This window comes from Mesoplodon mirus (genome assembly GCF_964341445.2).
Source record: "Mesoplodon mirus genome assembly, chromosome: 3".
Lineage (NCBI taxonomy): Eukaryota > Metazoa > Chordata > Mammalia > Artiodactyla > Ziphiidae > Mesoplodon > Mesoplodon mirus.
The window spans coordinates 19,783,000-19,803,363 of NC_138978.1; the positions used below are offsets into that span (position 1 = coordinate 19,783,000).

General features: G+C 55.4%; 1 protein-coding gene across 3 annotated transcripts in view; it reads left to right on the forward strand.

Moving 5' to 3' along the window:
• The window catches only part of ALPL (alkaline phosphatase, biomineralization associated), a 59,081-nt gene extending 39,968 nt beyond the window's left edge, over positions 1–19,113 (forward strand). For 2 of the 3 annotated variants that reach the window (XM_082614517.1, XM_082614518.1), the window contains exons 3-12: positions 3,646–3,765; positions 4,063–4,178; positions 5,303–5,477; positions 6,265–6,440; positions 9,913–10,056; positions 12,220–12,289; positions 14,399–14,533; positions 16,625–16,816; positions 17,283–17,402; positions 18,108–19,113. In XM_082614517.1, the coding sequence (XP_082470643.1) occupies positions 3,646–3,765; positions 4,063–4,178; positions 5,303–5,477; positions 6,265–6,440; positions 9,913–10,056; positions 12,220–12,289; positions 14,399–14,533; positions 16,625–16,816; positions 17,283–17,402; positions 18,108–18,373 (1,514 nt within the window). In that variant the 3' untranslated portion in view covers positions 18,374–19,113. Of the gene's footprint in view, positions 1–493; positions 1,736–3,645; positions 3,766–4,062; positions 4,179–5,302; positions 5,478–6,264; positions 6,441–9,912; positions 10,057–12,219; positions 12,290–14,398; positions 14,534–16,624; positions 16,817–17,282; positions 17,403–18,107 lie in introns of those variants that run through there. The other variant, XM_082614519.1, reaches the window with a different exon arrangement.
• The last annotated feature ends 1,251 nt before the right edge of the window (positions 19,114–20,364 follow it).

The window sequence follows — 20,364 nt, forward strand, 5'->3', positions numbered from 1 at the left end:
AATTATAAGGGACAGTCACAGTGCCGGCAGGGAGTGGGTGCTCGCAGGAAGAATATATTTCAACAAATGAGGGAATTGGGATTCAGAGAAGGGACTGGCCCTCCCAGGCCACACAGTAAGTCAGTAGCAGCCCTGGGGACTGAACCTGAGCCGCTGGATTCCCAGGCCACTGCTCCCTCTGCGATCCCATGATGCCTTTTGGCTTGTGTCCTTGGGGGCCCAAGGTCACTCTGGGACCGAGTCCCTGCTTTCTCAGCACTTACAACCCGCCTGAGCGAAAGGTGAGCAGATGGATGAAATGTGAGAAGACGAAAAAGTGACAAAATGAAAAATCTTCAAATATTCAGTGCTTCAGTTTTTTGTATGTTTCATTTTAGTCATTCTGATGGGTGTGTAATGGTGTTACATCATGGTCTTTAACTTTTTAAAAAAACTTAGGTGTAACTTACAGCAAAGTGCACAAATCTTAAATGTATAGCTTGATGAGTTTTGACATATTTTTGTACCCATGTAACCATCACCGGATCAAGAAAGAATATTGATCATGGGACACCAAGGGCCTTCCTGTGCCCCTCCCAACCACTGCCCCCACCCCACGCCAGAGGAAGTGACTAGGCTAACTCCTGAGTTTTGCCTGTTTTGAGCTTCGTATAAATGGAGTCATACAGTACGTACTGACAAGCACTCTTCACGTGGCATTCATTACAGCACGAGCATTTCTGAGTGTCATTTAATGGTCTCCAGAAACAATGGCCTCCTGATACTCAGTTGTCCAAAGCCACCATTGCTTAAACCAGTCCTCTGACAATAAAGTCAGTTTGACACCCACTGAACCCTTCTCGGACCCTGGGATGGCACTGGTGAAAAAAACAAGGGCTCTGCCAGAGTCCCAGTCCTTCAGGGAGCAGGCACAGCAGGGAACTGGCAAATGGGTAACAGGGCTCACCTGGCGAAGTAGCAACGGGACCAGGGAGGCTGATGGCAGCCCAGCCCCGGGGGTGCTGTGCCAGGTGCTAGGGGGAGGGCAAGGTGGGTAGAAGTTCATCACCACCCAGATGGCACCCAAATGGCCAAAGAAGGTCCTTGACCAAAGCCCTGGCACCGTGGTATGTGGGAGGAAGGCGGGAGGGAGATTGAAACCTGCCCAGAGCTAGTGGGATCCCTGATGAAAACCACTAGCCCATGGAGTTTGGGGTTAGCAGATGCAAACTGTTACATGTAAAATGGAGAAACAACAAGGTCCTACTGTATAGCACAGGGAACTATATTCAATATCCTGGGATAAACCATAATGGAAAAGAATATGAAAAAGAACGTATCTATGTGTATAACTGAGTCACTTTGCTGTACAGCAGAAATTAACACAACACTGTAAGTCAACTATACTTCAATTAAAAAATAAATTTATAGGACTTCCTTGGTGGCACAGTGGTTAAGAATCCGCCTGCCAATGCAGGGGACATGGGTTCGAGCCCTGGTCCGGGAAGATCCCACGTGCCGTGGAGCAACTAAGCGCGTGCGCCACAACTACTGAGCCTGCGCTCTAGAGCCTGTGAGCCACAACTACCGAGCCCATGTGCCACAACTACTGAAGCCCGCGCACCTAGAGCCCATGCTCTGCAACAAGAGAAGCCACCGCAATGAGAAGCCCGCACACTGCAACGAAGAGTAGCCCCCGCTCGCCACAACTAGAGAAAGCCCACATGCAACAACGAAGACCCAGTGCAGCCCAAAAGTAAATAAATAAAATAAATAAATAATTAAAAATAAATAAATAAATTTATAAGAAAAGCTTATATTTGGAAATAAAACAAACCCAAGTTTTTTAAAAAATACAGTGGCTCAGGGCACTTGCCCAGGCTTTACCTCACTTGATCCTAGAACTGCCTGTGAGTAGCTATGTCCTCCTATTTTTCTGGGGCAGAAACTCGAGTGGCAGAACTTGCCTAAAGGCGCACAGCTGGATGGAAGGGCCAAGGCTCTCCGGGCTCCAGCCAGGGGCCTCCACCCGTGAGGTCTGAAATTGGGGAGCTTCAGAGAGAGATGTGGCACTGGGGGCTGCCAGCGTGAAGGTGGGGGACTAAGGGATCAGGGTAGGGATGGGACCTCTAGGGGGGAGAAGTGGGGCATGGATGGGTCCCAGGCTTGAGGTGGAGAACTGCTTCCTTCCGTCTCCTTGCCTGCGCTACCTGCCCCAGGCAGAGCACAGCCATGGAGATGTGTGGGTTTTCTGTTCCCCTGCGGCTCAGTCTCAGAATCCTGTTTCCTCATTCCGCAATGTGGAGGAAGTAATGGTAGCCGCCCTGTAAGGCTGTGGGGAGGGGAAGGCACTGTTGCCGTGTACGGGGCACCTGGCACAAGCCTGGGTACCGTGAATGTGTAAGAAAGGAGAGCTGTGCTCTTCACCCGCACAGCATGGGCCTGAGCTAGGCCAAGGGATGAGGCCTTTGTCTTCAGCCCATGAATGTGTAACATGGCCTTGGACAGGACCCTCCCACCTCTGCTGGCCTCAGCCTTCCATCCATGCAGTGGAGGCCACTGAAAGAGAGAATCCCCAAGGAGCTCCCCTCTCTAGGCTTCTGTACTTCAATGGGCAGGTTTGATGGGGCCCGAGTACAGAAGACAAACCAGCAGATGGTGTCAGGGACCCCGACCCCCGTGGACAGGGATCCTGGGCCTCTGCTTGGAAGAAAAAGGGATTCCAGGACTTACTGGGGTGGGGGGGGCATCGATCCTGTCCTGTGGGTCAGGTGTGTCGCTTGCCTTATCTAAATCCCGTCCTCGTGAAGACCCCGAGAGGAAGGTACAAACAGTTGAATCTGACAGGGAGGAGACTGAGGTCCAGGGAACTTACTTGTCCACACAGCTGCTGCTTGGCACAGATGCAGTTCTAACTGAGGACTGTCGAGCACTAGAGTGTTTTTTCCACTGGAGAATTGACTAGACTCGTGGACATGAGAGAGAGAGAGGGCATTCCTGGTTCCCCATTTTTCTCAAGATTAGGGACACCGAACGTCTTCTTTGCTAATTTATCCTTACAGGAGTGAGGCTGTTCTTGGCTACTTTAAGTTTGATACCTTAAACAACAGGCAAGTCTTGCTTTCCAGCACAGCTAAATAGCTGTTGCTAAGTCAGGTTCCTGCGGAGCCTACTTTAATGAATAAGCCAAGCAGAGTTTATAATTGATGGCTGGATACATCTGGGGGCTCCTGCAGTTGGAAGTCGTTTGTTTTCTTGAATCAGTTAAACATCACCCTCCTAATTGTGCTAGCGCAATTCATTTGCTGCCTTAGCACAATGTCTCTCTGCTGGGTGGAAGGAAAGAGCCTGGGCTTTGGAGTGAAGCCCAGCTCTGCCAGTGTCTGTCAGGGCCGTGTAGCCTTCTTGGGCAAGTCGCTTGGTGTCTCTGAGCCTTGGTTTTTCCAGTCTCAGATGTGGGTAGAAGACCCAGGGTCCACAGGCTCGTTTGGAGGATGGGACTGGCATAGGTTTTGCAGATCTCACGACGGCTGTCTGAGATGAGCAACGACTGCTTCCTCTGCCGAGTCCAGGCAGCCTTCTGCAGTGAGAAGTCGGCGTCTGTAGTGGCTGGGGATGGGAAGCTGCCCCACCCCCTCCCAAATAACTGCCTCTCTGTCGGTACAGAGAAAGAGAAAGACCCCAAGTACTGGAGAGACCAAGCTCAGCAGACCCTGAAAAATGCCCTGAAGCTTCAGACTCTCAACACCAACGTGGCTAAGAATGTCATCATGTTCCTTGGAGACGGTGAAGCCTGGGGGCCCAAGGGAGGGGCTGGATGGGGGCCCAGGGAGCCAGGCAGAGGTGAAGGTGGCTGTGTTGTAGAGGCTGGGGCCCTGGGGGCATGTTGAAGAGGATGGGACCCCGAGGGTCTCGGGAGGGAAGGAGGAAAGGGGCCACCCAGTCATGCTCTGGTGCCCACTGCTCAGCCTGCCTTGGCACCTAACTCTAGGGAGCTCTGGGTGCCCAAGAGGGCTGATTGGAGAGGCTGGGAGCCCGAGAGACTGAGCCCCCCTGACCCCAGCCCCCCGCCCCCCCCCACAGGGATGGGCGTCTCCACGGTGACGGCGGCCCGCATCCTCAAGGGTCAGCTCCACCACAGCCCGGGGGAGGAGACCAGGCTGGAGATGGACAAGTTTCCCTACGTGGCCCTCTCCAAGGTGAGCTCCAGCCCCAAGCCTCCCACCTCTCAGGAGGAAAGGGCAGGGGAATGGCATTCGCTGGAACCCTCAAACCTGCTGGCAATGCGGTCAGCCCTCCCGGGGGCTCTGTGGCCCCTCTGTGAAGTGAGGACAGTAGCGGCTGCTTCCCAAGACTCTGGGGATTTCAGCTCATTGATTTCAAAATCTATTGATGCATAACATACATAGAGAGAAGTGCACCGGTGTACAGAGTGAATTTTCAGAAACTTTGCACGTGTCTGTATGACCAGCCTCCAGGTTGAGAAACGGAACATGACAGCAGCCAGGGGTCCCCCCGCGCCCACCTCCAGTCCTTGCTCCTTGACTTCTAACACCATAGATTAGCTGTTCCTGCTTTTGTATTTGACGTACATGGGATCACGCAGTGTGTACTCTTTGCATGGGGTTCTGTTGCGTTCGTTCTCTCCCAAGGCGGCTCAGATGGAAAGCGGTAGCTTTGTTTCCGGTGTTGTAGTTGCTGGTGGCGGTGGTGTCACATAATAAAGTCCTTTAGACACTCTGGGCCAGGCCCTGGGCTCCCTTCTGGGGGAATAGCAGGGACTGTAATGTTTTCTGGCCTTCAAGGAGCTCTCAGGCTGCTGGGGCAGGGAGACGGGCAGATAGTTTCAGACCAGTGGTCTGAATAGTGTGGGGGGGTCCCCATTTCCCCATCCTAGATCCTGCCTCCCCCTAACTTTCCCTCCCCTTCCCCAGCCTCCCTCACTCCCTCAGGAACCCCCTCCGTCTCCCTTCTCCACGGCTCACCTGCCTCCCCCTCCCCCTCCCTGGCTTCTGCAGCCCCAGACCCAGAGAGAGCTGACCCAGCCCCCATTTCTCTGCCAAACGAGTCTCCACATATTGGAACATTGCAGTCCCGCCCCTTCCTGCTACCCTGGCTGCCAGGGCACAGGGCGTGGGCAGGAAGCAGGCAGCTAGGTGATCCTGTGGCTCTGGGGGGACCTCGGTGGGTAGCAGGGCTCAGCCAAGGCCGCAGGAGGCCTCTGTCTCCCTCATGCCCGGGCCCCATGGTGTGAGTGGGGGTCGGAGGGCAGCAGAGTGGGCCAAGGCCGGGCCACCTCCTGACCCTCCTTTCCCGCCTGCAGACATACAACACCAACGCTCAGGTCCCTGACAGCGCGGGCACCGCCACCGCCTATTTGTGCGGGGTGAAGGCCAACGAGGGCACCGTGGGAGTGAGCGCAGCGACCCAGCGCACTGAGTGCAACACCACTCAGGGCAACGAGGTCACCTCCGTCCTGCGCTGGGCCAAGGACGCAGGTGAGCGGGGCGAGTGGTGGGGAATGGGCCTGGCTCTGTGGCCTGTCTGAGCCTCTTTCCAACCGTACAATGGGGAGAGGGTAGAAGAAGATGCTCTCCAGGGCCCTTCCCGCTCTGAGGTTCTGGGCCTCTGTGAAATAGTCATGGATTCCTTTCCATGACAGCGAAAGCTAGTGGTTTAGGGGGTCACTCAGGTGTGCATTTGCTCCCGGCTCATTTCCCTGAGTCTATTCCTTTGACTATGAAATGGGCATGAAAACATAGCTCCCTCCCAGGTTTAGTGTGAGGAAGGTCAGGGACGAGCCCAGCACTGTTCCCGTGGGAGTCCAGTAAATGTCTCCCCCTTCTCCCTTCCTCCTGGGAATTGGGAGGCCCTGGCACAAGCCCCCAGGGACTTTGGAGTCAGGCTATGAGGCCGGCTGACATAGGTGACAGAACCACACTCCACCTGAGAGCCTTTCGGAGGGGCCCTTGTGTTCCTGCAGGGCAGCCTGGGGGGGGGGCTTCCTGCAGGGTGGGGCTCTGCAGGGTCCTTGGTGGAGGAGAGGGCTCCAGCCCAGGTGTTCACAGCTCAAGGGCCCTCAGGACGGGGGAGGGTCACAGAGGCAGAGTATCTGAGCTGCCCGGATATTTGGAAGCCACCAACCCCACCTTTAGTACGGATGGGGAGACTGGGGCCCAGGCAGGCAGCAGAACTGACCTGGCTTTAGCTAGGAGAGGGAGGGGGAAGACAGCTTGGACACGCCCATTTCCAGACGAAGCCAACCCCTCCTCTCCCACACCCCAGGGAAATCCGTGGGCATCGTGACCACTACGCGAGTGAACCACGCCACCCCCAGCGCCGCCTACGCCCACTCTGCTGACCGGGACTGGTACTCGGACAACGAGATGCCCCCGGAGGCCCTGAGCCAGGGCTGCAAGGACATCGCCTACCAGCTCATGCACAACGTCAGGGACATCGAGGCGAGTGTGGGAGTGCAGCCAGAGTAGGGGCTTGTGGGTCCGAGGCCTCAGGCCTAGACTGGCCCGGGAAAAGCAGTTTGGCCTGGCTCCCCACACACCTGGGAGGGCTCCCAGCCCATTAGGGGATTTGCGGTTGGGGCAGGGAGGCACTGTAGGATTTCTCCGCGGGGGTGCTGAGGGATGAATCCTGATGTGGCCGCCATCACACCTCAAGAACGAGGCGCACAGGGATTATTCTGTAAGTTGGAAATTGGCGCTGCACTGGAGCGTGGGGGTGACACAGTGCCATCTCAGGCGAGTACCTTCCCTGTACATTCCCACATGCACAGACAGGCACGCGTCCCGTGCACTCAGGCAGCATGCCCAGAGAAAAGGTAGTATGGGCCGTGGTTAGCCCTAGCTCTTACTTTTAAAACTTGGGTTCCAATCCTTGCCCTGCTGTTTGCTAGCTGTGTGACCTTGGGTCAGTTACTTAACCTCTCTGAGCCTTCCCTTCTACAACCCTTTTGTGAAATGTACCTACCTTATAAGCCCATTGCAAGATCTAAATAAAATAATCCCTGTAGAGTTTAGCCCTGGGCCCAATGCCGAGTGAGTGCTCAGAAAGTGGTAGCATTTATGCACGAGCAGACACATGTCCCTGCCCTGAAACACCAGCTTTGACATAAAGAGCAGGCTTAGCACATGTGCACCCCAGCATTGTCCACCTGATGTTCAGATGGGTCCCTACTCTCTGTTCTTAAATGAGAACCTCTGGCTTGTTCCCTTTTCAGACTCTTGTTACCTACTGCCAGGGGCTGGTGAGGGAGTGAGGGGACTTTGGCCCCCAAGCCTAGAATGGGGGTTCAGTGAGGCTCAGAGAGCCCCCAGGTCCCTCCTACCCCTTACTTCTGTTTCTAACCCCACCAGACAAACTTCCTGGCTCCAAGACCCACCCTCTGCCCCCCATGCCATCCCCCCAATTTCTTTTTTTTTTCTTTTTTTTTTTTTTTGCAGTATGCGGGCCTCTCACTGCTGTGGCCTCTCCCGTTGCGGAGCACAGGCTCCGGACGCGCAGGCTCAGCGGCCATGGCTTACGGGCCCAGCTGCTCCGCGGCATGTGGGATCTTCCCGGACCGGGGCACGAACCCGTGTCCCCTGCATCGGCAGGCGGACTCTCAACCACTGCGCCACCAGGGAAGCCCCTCATCCCCCCAATTTCTAAGTGCCACCTGGCCCCTCTTCCAGCCCCTCATTTTTCTGAGCTGTGGACTGAGTTGCCCCTCTCAGGACACGGAGTCCCGTTGATCGCTCCTAGCAAGTGACCGTCTCAGGCAAAGCCACCGTTCTGACTTTGCCTGAACCCGACTCACATCCTGGGACAAGTCGCTTCCCCTCCCCAAGCCTCAGTGTCCCCACCTGTGCAACAGGGGCAGAGAGCCCCACCTGCCCCCTCGCAGGGCCGCTGGAGGCTGAGATGAGGTCATGGATGTGAGAACATTTGTTGTACAAGCACAGGGTGTAATTACGGGGCTGCTCTTGAGAGAGATTTGGCAGCAACAGCCTGAGAAGGGGACAGGAGCTTAAAGGAAGGTTTCTGGGGTGGGGGCGGGGGGGGAGGGGTGTGAACTGGGTTTAGGGGGGTGGTAAGCCGCAGAGGCCACTGGGGGATGAGCTAGGGCGTGAGTGGGGAGGTGGGGCAGCTGTGAGGACCGCCCCTCCTCCCTTTCCTCTCTCAGCGTCCTCGTCCTCCTGTCTCCCCTCTGCCCCTGCATCAGCACCACTCCAAAGCCCCCCAGCCCCCAGGCCGTACATGAAACAAAAATCCTGGTGTCCGCCCTGAAAATAAATATCTTTTGCTAAAAAAAAAAAAAGAAAAAAAGAAAGAGAAAAAGCAAAATGAAAGACACAAACCCAAACCCCAAAGCCAAACAGCAAGTCTGTTATTTGGGAGTTTAATGAGTGTGTGAAGTGCCTGCTGGGGCTGGAAATGATGAGGCTCTAGGCAAGAAGATTGGGGGCTTCATTTTCCATTCTGAAAATGCCAAGGGGTCAGGTTCTGTGGGAACCATTTGGGGGGGCGGGGGGCCCGTGACCCTGGGTCCCCTTCTCCTTTTTTAACAGCCTGCCCTGCCCCCAGAGCTCCTGGCTGGAGCTGGCAGTGAGGAACTTGGAACTACTTGGATCTCTACTACTTCTGGCCGTTGAGAATACCTTCCACGGGAGGCCAGCCCCAGGTGCCGGGACTGCACTGCGTCACTGCATTTCCTCCTGGGACAGTCCAGTGGCTGGGACAGTCCTGTGCGTGGGCGTTACTTCCATTTTATAGTTGAGGAAACTGAGGTGCAGAGAGCTTAAGTGACAAGCCCTTGGTCAAGATGCAGTAGAGTCAAGATTCAAACCCAAGTCTGACTTCAGAGCTCTTTCTGGTTCCCCAGGATCCAGGCTGGTCCTGGGGCCAGCGTGTACCCCTCACCTGTACCACCTGTACCACTGGCCTGGACTCCTGGCTCCCCCTCCACCCTGTGGAGCCTGGGTTCTGAGGAGGGAGCTGGAATGGAAGGTTGAGAAAGATGCCCATGAAATGCCAGTCCCAGGACAGTGGATCTGAGGCCAGCCGTCACTGGGTCTGCTCTCCCAAGGTGTCAGCCAGGGGCAGCGGCCTGGGCTGACGCCCACGGTGACAGGAGGACACCGGTGTAGTGGTCCCTGCAGGCGGCGGCTATTATGCTCTTGGCCCCCATTTTAAAAATAGCCAGGACTTCAAACATGGACTCCCCAGGAAAACAAACAGTCCCGTGTCCGTCTGCCCAAGCGGGTCAGCACAGTGGGTAAAATTAGCCTGGCGGTGACTACACAGACGTGGGTACTGGCCCGCTGTTTGCCAGGCTGCCAGCTGGGCTGCCCCAAGACCTCCCTGGCTGTGGGGGGAGGAGGCTCTCAGAGTCCCCATCCTCAGCTCCATGGACGCCGCAGGGCCCTGGTGCCGGGGCTGGAGGAGCCTCGGGTTTGAATCCTGGCTCTGCCCCTCACTGGCCGTGTGGCCTTATAGAAAAGAAATCACATTTCTACACCCATTTCTTTATTTGGAAAACAGGTGACACGGGTTCCCTTACAGCCTCGGTATGACGTTGAATAAGATCATGTATCTCAAGTCCTTAGTACCTGACACACGCTCTGTAAATGGTATTTTTCTCACAGAAGCCCAAGTTATGCATCGGGCTTCTGGAAAGCGGAACAAGGGAGGTTAGCTCCAATATTTCACCCAGAAGCCCAAATCACAGTCCCAATAGCCTCGTGATTTCATCCCTGCCCCCGAGCTGGAGAAGTGGAGGCTCGGGGAGGGCAGGGTGGACTGGAGCCAGGACTCGCCATGCTGGAGAAGCTTCCACTCCACCGGCCGGGCCTCCAGGAGCCCAGGTCTCCAGGCGGGGCCTCTGGAGCCTCTGGATGTCATGGCGCCCTGGGCTCCTCATGGCTGTGTCCCCTTTAGGTGATCATGGGGGGCGGCCGGAAGTACATGTTCCCCAAGAATAGAACCGATGTGGAGTATGAGATGGACGAGAAGGCCAGGGGCACGAGGCTGGACGGCCTGAACCTCATCGACATCTGGAAGAGCTTCAAACCGAAACACAAGGTAGCCTGTCAGGGGGCCTGATGGCTGCAGGGTACGCCTGCAGTGGGCAGGGCTGCGGGAGCCCTCTCTGAATCCGTGTTCATTTCTGTAGAATGGGGTCATAATTCTTACCTCAACGGGCTCCGAGGGCCTTACAGATATATGAATGGCACATAGTAGGTGCCCATCAATTCCTTCCTTCAAGACCACAGTGAAATACCTTCAGGCAGTAAGGAGGAAGGTGGGCCAAGGAATAACCTGCAGAGACATTCAGTCCACCTGCACCCCTACCGTGTGCAGGGCAAAGACATTCAGTCCACCTGTACCCTACTGTGTGCAGGGCCCCTGGCTAGGCATGAGGCCCAGAGGATTAGTCAGACAGTTAAGGAAACGTGGAATGCTGTGTGCTTGGATGGGAGACGCCCAGGAGCTACGGGAACCCAGAGGGGACAGACCACAAGGGTGGGGCTGAGAAGCCCTGACAAGGGGGAGGAGGGGGAGGAGGCAATATTGGGAGGGTCTTGCAGGCAGAGGTGGCAGGGAGGGGCCGGGCTGGGCACGTGCTGGCCTGCTGGAGCGTGGGAAGACCTGGGCGCTGGCTCCCTGGAGCAGCTCTGGCCCTTAAAATCCGTCTGCCGGCCGCTGGGCCTGGGACATCTGGGGTCTGGAAATGACTGCGGTCAGGGCTGAAGACAGTGGGAAGCAGCCTAGCAGCCACTTTGATGTCACTCTGGGGTTGGGTTTCTGAGGGTTCCAGCACTGGCCCCCGGGGAGGCCTTGTGGGATAGGGCTGGGCCAGGAGCGAGGTGGGGGGTAGGGGCTGGGGAACAGCCCCCCGGGGCTGGTAGGGGTGGGACTGAGCTGCTTTGAACCTTTCCCACTCCTGAGTCAGCTCAGGCTGGACCAGAGCCCCATCCCAGCCCGAGTCAGAGAGACACCGCCACTCCCAGCCTCAGTTTCTCTACTTGGAACATGGGACCAGAGCTTATAATTCTTCTTGCCCAGGCAGGGGGCTTACCCTGGAGCTCAGTCTAGACACCAAGAGGGAGAGAGACACCCACATCACTGGACCGAACAGGGTATCACTTTGAGGTTTCAGATAAGCCACACATTCTTCGCAAATCATGCCTTAGTGTGGGTTAATCTGTGTGTCTCAGTGTCCTCATCCGTAAAATGAGAATACAGGACCTACCTTGTATGGGTGATGTGAGGGACAAATGACATGACATAGGAGAATCATCTCAGTGAAGGAGGGGAGCTCCACTTTCTTAGCCTTCCCACCCTGCTTCCCAAAGCAGCCCCTGAGGTTCAGAAACCTCTGATCCCAATGCCATTGGCCAGAGAAGGCAAGGGGCTCTCTAACGGACACACAGCTGATTCCTGGTGGTTCGGGACCCCCCAGTCTAGGCCTGAATGGTGCCATCACCAGGCAGGCTGGCCAGCCCCTTCCCATGGCCTCTCTGCCCTGGGGAAGCAGCACTTCCTTTATCTCCCCCTTGGATGGGGTCCCCAGCACAGAGCTAGGGCTTTGCTTCCTCCCTGGCTCCCCACAGCTCTCCGAAGACACAGAGCCCATACCTCTCAGCGGGCACTCAGGCCACCTGTGATCTGCGCCTCCCTCTTTGCTCCCTGATCCCTCCCCGTGCTTGGAACCCTACTCCCTGACCCCAGGCTGATCAATTCCTGCTTGTCCTTCAAGGCCCCATTAGGACATCAGGAAGCTCTCTGATCCTGCCTCAAGGCTCACAGTGGTCTCTGGTCTCCAAATTCTCATCTCCCTGCATTAAAATTTCCCATTTATTTGCCATTTCTTTTTTTTTTTTTTTTTTTTTTTTTGCGGTACGCGGGCCTCTCACTGTTGCGGCCTCTCCCGCTGCAGAGCACAGGCTCTGGACGCGCAGGCTCAATGGCCATGGCCCACGGGCCCAGCCGCTCTGCGGCATGTGGAATCTTCCCGGACCGGGGCACGAACCCGTGTCCCCTGCATCGGCAGGCGGATTCTCAACCACTGCACCACCAGGGAAGCCCTATTTGCCATTTCTTGAAGGCAGGGATGGTAGGTCTTTGGGGAGGGATTTTAAATGCCTGAAGAGAAGCAGTACATGCCGCAGACTCTGAGACCAGCTGGGGTTAGTCCTTCCGACTTCCCCAGCCCCGCATGGCTGACACCGCCCTCCTTCCCAGCACTCTCACTATATCTGGAACCGCACCGAACTCCTGGCCCTCGACCCCTACACCGTGGACTACCTCTTGGGTAAGTGGAGGGGGGTGGCGTGGGCATCCAGCTGGGTGGCCCGGGGACGTGGTCCCAGGCTGCCCCCGCTACTTAGGGACCTTTGCCCTCAGGCTCCAGGGTCTGGGAGGGGTGAGGGAGGGGTTCTGGTTCATAGAATTAGACCTGAAATCTGCTGGCTATGCAGGGTGAATAGCTCCATTGAGCACAAAGGGAAACAAAGCTCAGAGAAAGGAAACGACTTCTGGCATGCCACACAGCCAGTTAGAATTAGGGCCCAGGTGAGTTTGAACCCTGGCTGGAGCTGGGACTTAAACAGATCCTAGACTGAGGAGCAAGGGGACCCAGAGCCAGCCCTGCTGTGTTGCCAGGGCAGAAGCCAGCTAGATTGTCGCCAGTGGTCTTGATTGGGGTGGGGGGGGGTGCCCCCATTTCCCCAGGGAGTGGGAAACAGGTGTGGGGCCTGGGGGTGGCTCCAGGCCAGGTGGAATGAGACCCTGAGTGCCACCATGCAGACATCTGGGTCCTCTTTCCCTTCTGGCTATTGGGCCAAGCAAGTGGTGGCAAAACCTCCTGCAAATCTTTCTCAAGGAGCACAGCCCCTGGGTCCTGGGTGTGTCACTGGAAATTATGGGCTTAGAGCTGGGCACCTGGAGGATCCCTCAGATACACACACAGCTCTCTACTTGCCTGGGTCACACAGCACACACCCCATACCCCACACTGGCTGTGTAGTTATGCATGTACCCATGGAGCAAGAAAGTTCTGTTCATGGATCCTAGAGCCAGAGTGCTGGGTTCAGATCCAGCTCCTACCACCCATGAGCTGTGCAACCTTGGGCAAGTGATTTCTCCTCTCTGTGCCACAGTTTTCTATAAAATAAGGATAATGAATCCTCCGTAAAATGGGGATAACAATAGGGCCTACCTCAGGGTTGTCATGAGGATTAAGTGAGCTAATATATGTTACCTGTTGCTGCATAACAAATTATCCCAAAACTTTACAGTTTAAAACAACTGTAAAGTTGTTTTATTTATAATGATTGTTGAACAGTTTATTCCTTCACAGTTTCTCTGGGTCAGGAGCTTGCGAGTGATTTAGCTGGGTCTCTCGTGAGCTTGCAGTCATCTGAAGACTTGTCTGGGGCTGGGGCTTCCGAGGTGGCCCACTCATATGGCTCATAACTTGGTGCAGGCTGTTGGCAGGAGGCCTCAGCTCCTTGCCACATGAATCTCTCCATTGAGTTGCTTGAGTGTCCTTACAATGTGGCAGCTGGCTTCCCCCAGAAATGTAAGAGTATGCAAGGCCGAGGCCACAATGTGTTATGCCCTGGCCTGGAAGTCACACACCATCATTTCTACAGTGTTCTGTTGGATACACCGGCTAGCCCTAGTCAGTGAGGGAGGGGCACACACGGGCATGAATTCCAGGAGGGAGGATTATTGGGCACCATCTCAGAGACTGGCGCCTAAGTGCTTCCAAAGCACATAGGACAGCGTGTGGCACAGAGTAAGCACTCTGTTAATTGGAGCTCTTGCTTGGCTGCATGCACTCATGGAAGGGCAAGGTGTTCTGGAAGGACATCCAGAACTGGAAACACCAACCCAGTACCTGTGGAATCGTGTGACATGGGTAAGAAATGGATCACTCTCCTTACTTCACAAGGGAAAAAACGGAGCTCGGTGAACAGAAGGGACAGTGACCCCAACCCTTCTTCTGTTTCACTGCACAGGGCACTGAGCCCTTCAAGCCTGACCTGTAAATGACATGTAAATACACACCCAGGCTGCCTTGTTGAGGCCAGGACACAGTCCTCTGCCATGTCCAGGGCTCTATGGGCTCAGGGTGGGCTGATGGATCGCAATCCCAGGTCTCCCACTTAGCAGCTGAAAATAGCAAGGTACTAAACACCTGAGGCTCAGACTCCTCCTCTGTGAAATGGACGCGGTAGTCCCTCTCACCATGGCGTGGCTAAGAAGATGAAAGGAGGAAGCACGCCCAAAGCACCTGGCACAAGTCAGGCCCGCAAGAGCCACCCAGATGAGCTTCCATCCCCCCACTTTACCCCCAAGCTGTGTGTGGGGAGCCTGTGCTCCCTGAGACACCCACATCCTCCCGGGTCTTCCTCAGGTCTCTTTGAGCCAGGGGACATGCAGTATGAGCTCAACAGGAACAACGTGACTGACCCTTCACTCTCCGAGATGGTGGAGATGGCCATCAAGATCCTGAGCAAGAACCCTAAAGGCTTCTTCTTGCTGGTGGAAGGTAGGGGTCCAGGGCCTGACTGCAGGGCCACTTCCCAGGGAGCTTCCAGATGGGTTCAGGGGTAGGGCAGTCCAGCTCTCAGAGAGAACTGTCCAGTTTGGGGATGAGCAGGGAGATTCCTTTAGGGAGATGGGTTGTGGAGGGAGCGGGGGGAAAGGGGGCGGTGCTGAAGTTCCCAGCCCAACAAGCAGCTCTCCTCTGGGCGTGGAGATGGCGCATCTGGCTTACTAGTCCAGGAAGGCTTCCTGAGAGAGGAGGCAAGTTTCTTCCTTTTGGAAATACCTCCCTAAGGCCTGGCTCTGGAGGGGTGCGCAGGCCCCTCAGCTTCATTCCTCCCAAAAGACAAATCAGCAGGCCCCGGTAGACAAATGTGCTCTTAGCAGCTGCCTGGCTGGGCCCAAGGACGCTGGCCCAGGGTCCTCCTCTGTAGGACGCCGGCCCAGGGTCCTCGGTCTGTAGGAACCCTCGCAGCTGGACAGCAGGCCTCTGATGTTACCGGGCCCGTGTGGGAACAAGGTCAGAGAGGAGAAGGCCCAGGGTGGGCCCTGGTATATCCTGGGGTCCCCTGGGTTGGGAGAGCCAGACCCTTCAGGAGGCAGCGGTGCTGTATGCCGACATTCCGGGGGTGTCCCCGCACTGTTGTGAGGCCCCAGAGTCATTGTCCTGATGCTGCCCCCCACTGCCTCTGTGACCTCTACCTGTACCTTTCTGTAAAATGAGGCCAAAAATAGTCCCCCTCTCCAAGAAGGGCTATTAGCATCCACTGAGTTCAGAGACATAATGTACTTGGAACAGGGCCCAAAAGAGAATAAATCCTTGATGTTTCTGTTATTATCATTATTATGATTACACAGTAGCGACGTCAATCACAATAGGAAGTGAGAGGAAATGATAAAGTTTCTGGAATCTTCCAAGGTTCTAACAACTATTGTCTTCCATGTTCTAAATGGACACACACACACGGACGTATTTGCACACATCCTCTCACTGCACACACGCACACGCTCAGGCCCCTCCACCCTCCAGAGGCCAGCGGCCGCCAGCCCAACTCGGCGGCTTTCTTGCCAAGCCCCGGGGTTCCCACTCAAGCACGGCGGTCTCGGCCTGGCCCTGAACGGGCCTCTGATGCCGAAGAACCAGCCAGGAACCAGTGGTGGTGAGCACGGGCTCCCCCGGGAGCGGTACTCTTTGTGAGCGGGGCCAAGACTAGGCCTGCCAGACCAGCTGCTCCCAGAGCCACAACAAAGGAGGGACCCACCCTGCCAGCCTGCCGGGCCAGAGTGGTGAGGCCCAGGCTCGCAGGAAGGATGGCGGCCAGGCGCCCAGGCTCAGGACCCTCAGAGTTGGGAGTGTCCACCAGGCATCGTCTTCCTGTTTGAGATGGAAGGTGTTCTCTGAAGTCACACAGCCTTAGCCGTGACCTTTAATCCAGGCTTAGCGCAGGCCTCCTGTGCTCATCAGGGGGAGGTGGCATGAGGTGCAGGCTTCCCCAGGCCTTTATGGAAGGCTGCTGTAGGCTCTGCCCAGGCATGGAGGGTTTTTCCCCTTTAGGAGCGTGCTTTACCCTCGGAGGGGATGTATTCAAAGCGGAGATGGAAAAACAGGGCTTTACAGTGAGTCACACCTGAATTCAAATCCTAGCAGATCCCACCTTGGACACATCACTTCCCACTCCCGGCCTCAGGTGCTCCATCTGTAAACGGGGCTAATCATACCCATCTCTGCCCACGGTTGTTGTGAAAGGGAAACAAGACATCAGCTTATGATGCCTGGCACCTAGTAGCCATTCAGGCGTGTTGGGTCCCTTCCCTACCTCTCCGAGGTCTCCAGGGCCACCAAGCAGCTGAAGAAGCAGTGCTGGGAGCAGAGTGGGGTGGTGGATCTGCTTTAAACCCTGGCTTTGCACTCTCATGCGTGGGCCTGGGGTCCAACAACTCGCCTTCTGAGGTACTGTGAAGGTCGAATGGCTGTGTCAAATGCCTGGTGTGGTGCCTGGCCCAGGGGAATCCCCTGGCCATCACGGGATAGGAATTGGGGGTCAGATCTCCTTCCCCGCCCCCTCACTGGAGGCCTTTGCCTTGGTGTCCCAAGGGGGAAGGATTGACCACGGGCACCATGAGGGCAAAGCCAAGCAGGCACTGCACGAGGCGGTGGAGATGGACCGGGCAATCGGGCAGGCAGGCACCATGACCTCCGTGGAAGACACGCTGACCGTTGTCACCGCTGACCACTCCCACGTCTTTACCTTTGGCGGGTACACCCCCCGTGGCAACTCTATTTTTGGTAGGTGGGCCTCCATTGGGGTGGGCACTGGGCACTCCCAGGGTCTTCCCTCTGGGAGCAGGAGTGGGGTGGGAGATCTGGCAAGCCCAGGGCCTGGCACGTGTGAGACTCAGAATTGGGTAGGGAGGAGAAGTCACTGACAGGTGGGGGAACACATGATGGGGGATGGAGTGAAGTGATGCCTGGGTGGGTGTATGGGTGGCCACCTGGATGATGGATGGGTAGAAAAATGAGAAGGAGAATGGATTAATGGACAGGGGAGAGGAGAGGATGGATGGATGGATGGAAGGATGGAAGGACAGACCAACAGATGGGAGGATGTGGGCACAGTGAAAACTGAAGGATGGCTGGTTGGAAATGTTGGGTTTGGAAGGCGGCTTCCTTGAAACGGGACCCAGGGGTTGCCAAGCTGGGGGCTGGGGACTGTACTCCAACATGACCCCTGGACCAGTGCCTCCCTGTGCAGGTCTGGCTCCCATGGTGAGTGACACAGACAAGAAGCCTTTCACTTCCATCCTGTACGGCAACGGGCCTGGCTACAAGGTGGTGGGTGGTGAGCGAGAGAACGTCTCCATGGTGGACTACGGTAAGACTGCGAGGCCCAGAGCTGGGAGGGGACAGGGCACCCCTTTAGGGATGAGCTTGGAAACCGTGTAGTCCTGTGGTTAAGGCTGGGGGGGTGGTTTGTCTCAGAATAGCCAGGACTTGAGTCAGAACAACATTAATTTAAATCCCTCCTAAAATCTAGCAGCTCTGTGACCTTGGGCAAATAACTTCACCTTCCTCAGCTTCCGTTTCCTCCATATCTACCTCCTAAGTTTGTCTAAAGGACTAGATAGATCTGATGAGCTTAGCATGGTGCCTGGCACGTGCAGGTGCTTGCTATGTTACACTGTCATTTTTACTGGCTGTATAATATTCCAGTGTGTGAGTCTTCCCAGTCTGCTTATCCAATTCCATATTGTTGGATGTTTGTTCATGATGTCCCCAGGGGTCCCTGGGGGCCTAATGGCACAGCCAATGGTAAGAGGCTCTCCTGGGTTGACTCTTCCCTTCTAATCCTCATTCTAATCGGATGAGGTCTGAGGGTTGAGAGTGCAGGCTTCTGTGTCAGAACAGACTCAGGCCCAAATCCTGTGGCCTGGTGCGAAACGACTTCCCTCCAGTGAGCCTCAGTTTCCTCTTCTATAAAATAGGGGCATTCAAGCCAACCTGGAAGGGGCACAGGGAAGCTACTGCATAGTGCCAGGCCCCTGGTAGGCTCTCAGCAAGTGTTTCTTCTGGCCCGCAGCTCACAACAACTACCAGGCACAGTCCGCCGTGCCCCTGCGCCACGAGACCCATGGCGGGGAGGACGTAGCCGTCTTCGCCAAGGGCCCCATGGCACACCTGCTGCACGGCGTCCACGAGCAGAACTACATCCCCCACGTGATGGCTTATGCAGCCTGCATCGGTGCCAACCGCGACCACTGTGCCTCTGCCAGCTTGTCAGGCAGCCCCTCCCCAGGCCCTCTGCTGTTCCTGCTGGCCCTGCTCCCCCTGGCCATCCTGTTCTGAGGGCCCAGGGCCTGGGCATCTACCAGCCCACGACAGATGGCTGGCCTCCCTCTCCCAGTGCTGCCCACTCCCCGGCAGCCCACACCTCAAGGGGCGGGAGGCAGAGGCCTCCACAGCCTCTGCAGCTGCCAGAAAGGGGACCCAGGAAACCAAAGTCTGCCTGCTGCCCACCTCGCTCCCCTCTGGAAACCTCCACCAGTTGCTGGCCTCCAGCCTCTGCCCCCACCCGCTGCCCCTTTGGCCAACAGGGTAGGTTTCTCTTGGGCAGGCAGAGAGCATAGACTGCAGAACTTCTCAAAGCATCTTATTTTTCTAGCAGACATATTTCTCCAGACCCAGAGGCCTTGGAGCTTCTACAGAACATTCCGGAACATCCCTCCCACTCCCCTCTCCTTCCCTCTGGAACCCACCAGGCCCACCAGACTCATGTCCGTGTCCCCAAGCCCAGTCCTAACTGCAGGGGAGACCAAGTCCTCCTCCTCAGGATGGGGGTTTGCTCGCTCACTCATTCCAAGGCCGCCTGGGGCTCCCAGGAAGTCAGCTCCTGGGACTGGCCGTCCAGCCCAGGGTGGCCCAGGCTGGGAAGGGCAGCCTGGCAAAGCAGACACTTCCCAGCTCTGAACACACGTGCCAGCTCCTCTCTGAAGTGACTCTCCTGTTTGGAACAGCCCCAAATTTTTCTCTTTTTGATGTTGGTTAAAAGGGAACACAAAACATTTAAATAAAACTTTCCAAATATTTCTGAGGACAGGACTGAGTCTTTGGGGTCAGTGAGGAAGAGACTGAAATAAGATCATTTCTCTGGGAAGAACTGGACTCAGGGCGCAGGAGCACAGGTGGGGTTGGACGGGGAGAAAGGGGTCTCCTGCTGACCTGGGGACTTCACCGCTCATTACCTGGATGACTTTGGACAAAGTCCTTTGTGTCTCTGCCTCTCCATTTTCTTATCTGTAAAATGGGAGACAGTCCACTCTGGGGTTGCCATGAGGATTAAAGAAGACTGCCTCTGTGCCCTGAAACCCACGGCAGGAAGGCCTTCAAGGGCACCGGGACACCCTTGCTGCATGGCACCCACAAACAACTGCCCACCCTGGCCCATTGTAGCTGTTCCTCCATTCATTCACTCAATAAGCATTGAGTCTGAGCCAGGCACTGTACTAGGTCCTAAGAATTTAGTGGTTGCCCTCACAGAGCTTCAGCCTAGATGATTGTGATTTTTCCATTCCTAATTGTCAAGCCTGGGTACCAGACTCAAGATTACACCTGATATTGGGGGTATACAGAGTTCCCCAAGTTTGCTCCTCTTTCCTCAATTAGAATCAAAGTCCCAATAATGTTACTAATCCTAACAATGAATATTGATCATTTACCATCTGCCAATCTCTGTGCTTGATGCTTGTATGCATTCAGTTCATTTAATCCTCACTAGGAAGTAGGCCTCCATCATCCACATTTCTAGATGATGAAGCCAAGGGTGCAGGAGGTGATGTGAGTGCCCAAGGTCCCTCAGGTTGTGGAGCTGGAATTTGATTACAAAGTTCCCATACTTAATGACACCCTTTATTTATTTATAATGCATTTCCAACCTCCTGCCAACCAGGCTCTGAGGCAGCCAGTACTAATGACTCATAACAGGGGCCAGTTAAATATGAACTTGGAAAGATGAGAAATTGTATGTCAGAAGCAGACATCCTTCAAGAATGAAAATGCAGCTGAGCAGATTTCTCTTTGAGTTTCGTAGCAGTCCTGGCAAAAAGGGGAGCACAGCTGAGCTGATGCTGGGATAACAAATTAAACTACTGCCTACATTCTCGCCAGGACAGAGACCTCATCTTCAACTGTACATTACAGCATTTTCATTTGTTATTCTCATACCATCTTCATAATTTTTGTCATATCTCTGTACTATCATTTCCTAAACACTTCTCTTTTTCTTTTTTAAAATTTATTTTGGCTGCACCAGGTCTTAGTTGGCGGCATGCAGGATCCTT